Raw genomic sequence first — 2,402 nt, forward strand, 5'->3', positions numbered from 1 at the left:
CTACGTTAAGGGTACACGTGTCTGTGGAGTGCTCAACCACTTGCACGTTAATTTCACGAGCAGGTTGTTCCGTTGATTGGATCAACTGGAACCCTCGTCGTCATAACCGATGGAGTGCCGAAGATTGTCTTTCTAAAGCATTATTAGGCCTATCAAAACCACACTTGCAAATAAAAGTGGTGCAAAAAGCTATAGAGAGATAAATGAAAATCTTTTAAATGAAGATTATTGCAAAATATATATACATAGAAGCACTTAAGAAGATGCTTCATCGTCTCACTATACAAATATATCCAGAGTTTGAAGCATTATTATAACAGCGAGAATCAAACGAATTGGTCTATTATAGAAATGCGCATCACATTATTATTATTATTATTATCAATTATTATCATATTAATTGCTTCAAAACGCGTGATATTTGTATATCGGAAAGGTACAACATCCTACTATAGCTGTTAGCAATTTCGAAGTAAAAAAATCGGACAAAATTATAATTGAAATTATGAGTATTGCTTCTTACTAAGGAATTTCTAGACAATTTATTTCCGACACAATGAATGCTTCATATTTTGAATTATAGTTATATAATTAAAAGAAAAAGACATGAAGTTATTTACCAACGCTAAAATTTCAATAACGATTGGGAAATTCTCTGCTTCGTGTTTTAGAAATGATTAGACGTAGTAGTGGCTGTGTGGTAAGTAGCTTGCTTACGAACCGCATGGTTCCGGGTTCAGTCTCACTGCGTGGCATCCTGGGCAAGTGTCTTCTACTATACCCTCGGGCCGACCAAAGCCTTGTGAGTGGATTTGGTAGGCGGAAACTGAAAGAAGCCCGTCGTATATATGTATATGTATTATGTGTGTGTGTTTGTGTGTCTGTGTTTGTCCCTCCAACATCGCTTGACAACCGATGCTGGTGTGTTTACGTCCCCGTAACTTAGTGGTTCGACGAAAGACACCGATAGAATAAGTACTAGGCATCCAAAGAATAAGTCCTGGGGTCGATTTGCTCGACAAAAGTCGGTGCTCCAGCATGGCCACAGTCAAATGACTGAAACAAGTAAAACAGAGAGGGTAAAGAGAGTAGACGAATATACATCCTCTATGTATAATAATTGAATAGATGAATGTGTGACGCCTTTCTAGCGATTTTCCGGCAACTAAACTTAGTTCGGTGTACTTATAGTCGGCAACGTGAAAGTTGGCGTTGCGATTCAAGAAACACCCGTTTCTAATACAACATACATGTGTGTGCGTGAGTATGTATGCGCGCGCATGTGCATTCAAATGTGTAAGTTCATAAGAGAAAGAGAGAGTAGAGCCGACTAATACAATGCATTAGAGAGTAGCGAAGGTATGACTGTCTGTTAGTAAATATGATATCTACAATCTAGTTTTTATTAAAAAAAAAAAAAAGGATTATACTGCAGCCATGTTGTTTTACGAGAAAGAAAATGTTATATCAGAAAAAGTAGTCACAGTACCTGAGAAATATAAACTTATTTTGTTGGTTTCTGCATTGATGGTATCACATATTTCCCAGCCCTCAACTATTTCACCGTGCACCTCAGAAGAGTCTAGGTACTTAATATTATCCTGGAAATTTTTAGGTAAGTTTGATGGGTCTAGTTTATTGAGCTCGAAGAGGTGGCGAAATATTGCAAACACATCATCCCCAACGATCTTTTCAACATTACAGTTGTAAAGGTCATCATCTGAAGAAAATATGGGCTAAAAATATTAATACATGCATAACAGTAAAATACACGTGTGTGGTACAGATGTTCTGGAATACGATATGAATGTTTAAAATGTTCAGATTACAAATATACATGTAATAGATACATACATACATACATGCAAACACACTCACAAAGACACGCACACGCACACACACGCACATATACAAGTCAGTGGACAAACGAAAGAGAGTGGTACTCAACACATTCGATGGGAGTTACGTATATAATTTATCAACAGTCTCACTCATACCTTCTACGATCCTTTGAAACTTGGCTGAGTCCAACTGTTATGATATATAAATGTCGAACGATGAAATGAGTGCTCAACACTGCATTAGTGGAAATATAATTTCTTTATTCGTGAATTAGGTCTACCATTGGTTTCCTGTTAAGAAAAGTAGGAAAATATACTAGTGTCTTAACAATTTTTCAAGCCGACCACATGGAGAAAGGTATTCGTCTCCATTTTGGATGTTTTCCAAAATGGAGGCAAACACCTTTCTCCTTCTGATCGGCTTAAAAAGAATTAACACACTAGGATATTTTCCTGCTTTTCTTAACATGAAACCAACGGTAGCCTTAATTCACAAATAAAGAATATAGGTGTGTGTGTATATATATATATATATATATATATATATATATATATATATAT

General features: G+C 36.2%; 1 protein-coding gene across 1 annotated transcript in view; it reads right to left on the reverse strand.

Annotated features, from left to right (window-relative positions):
* Positions 1 to 2,402, reverse strand: part of LOC106872607 (uncharacterized) — a 52,519-nt gene that overhangs the window by 32,889 nt on the left and 17,228 nt on the right. The window contains exon 4 of the mRNA XM_014919643.2: positions 1,490 to 1,720. Within this exon, the coding sequence (XP_014775129.1) occupies positions 1,490 to 1,720 (231 nt within the window). The remainder of the gene's footprint in view (positions 1 to 1,489; positions 1,721 to 2,402) is intronic.

Source organism: Octopus bimaculoides, chromosome 9 (assembly GCF_001194135.2).
Source record: "Octopus bimaculoides isolate UCB-OBI-ISO-001 chromosome 9, ASM119413v2, whole genome shotgun sequence".
NCBI classification, from domain to species: domain Eukaryota; kingdom Metazoa; phylum Mollusca; class Cephalopoda; order Octopoda; family Octopodidae; genus Octopus; species Octopus bimaculoides.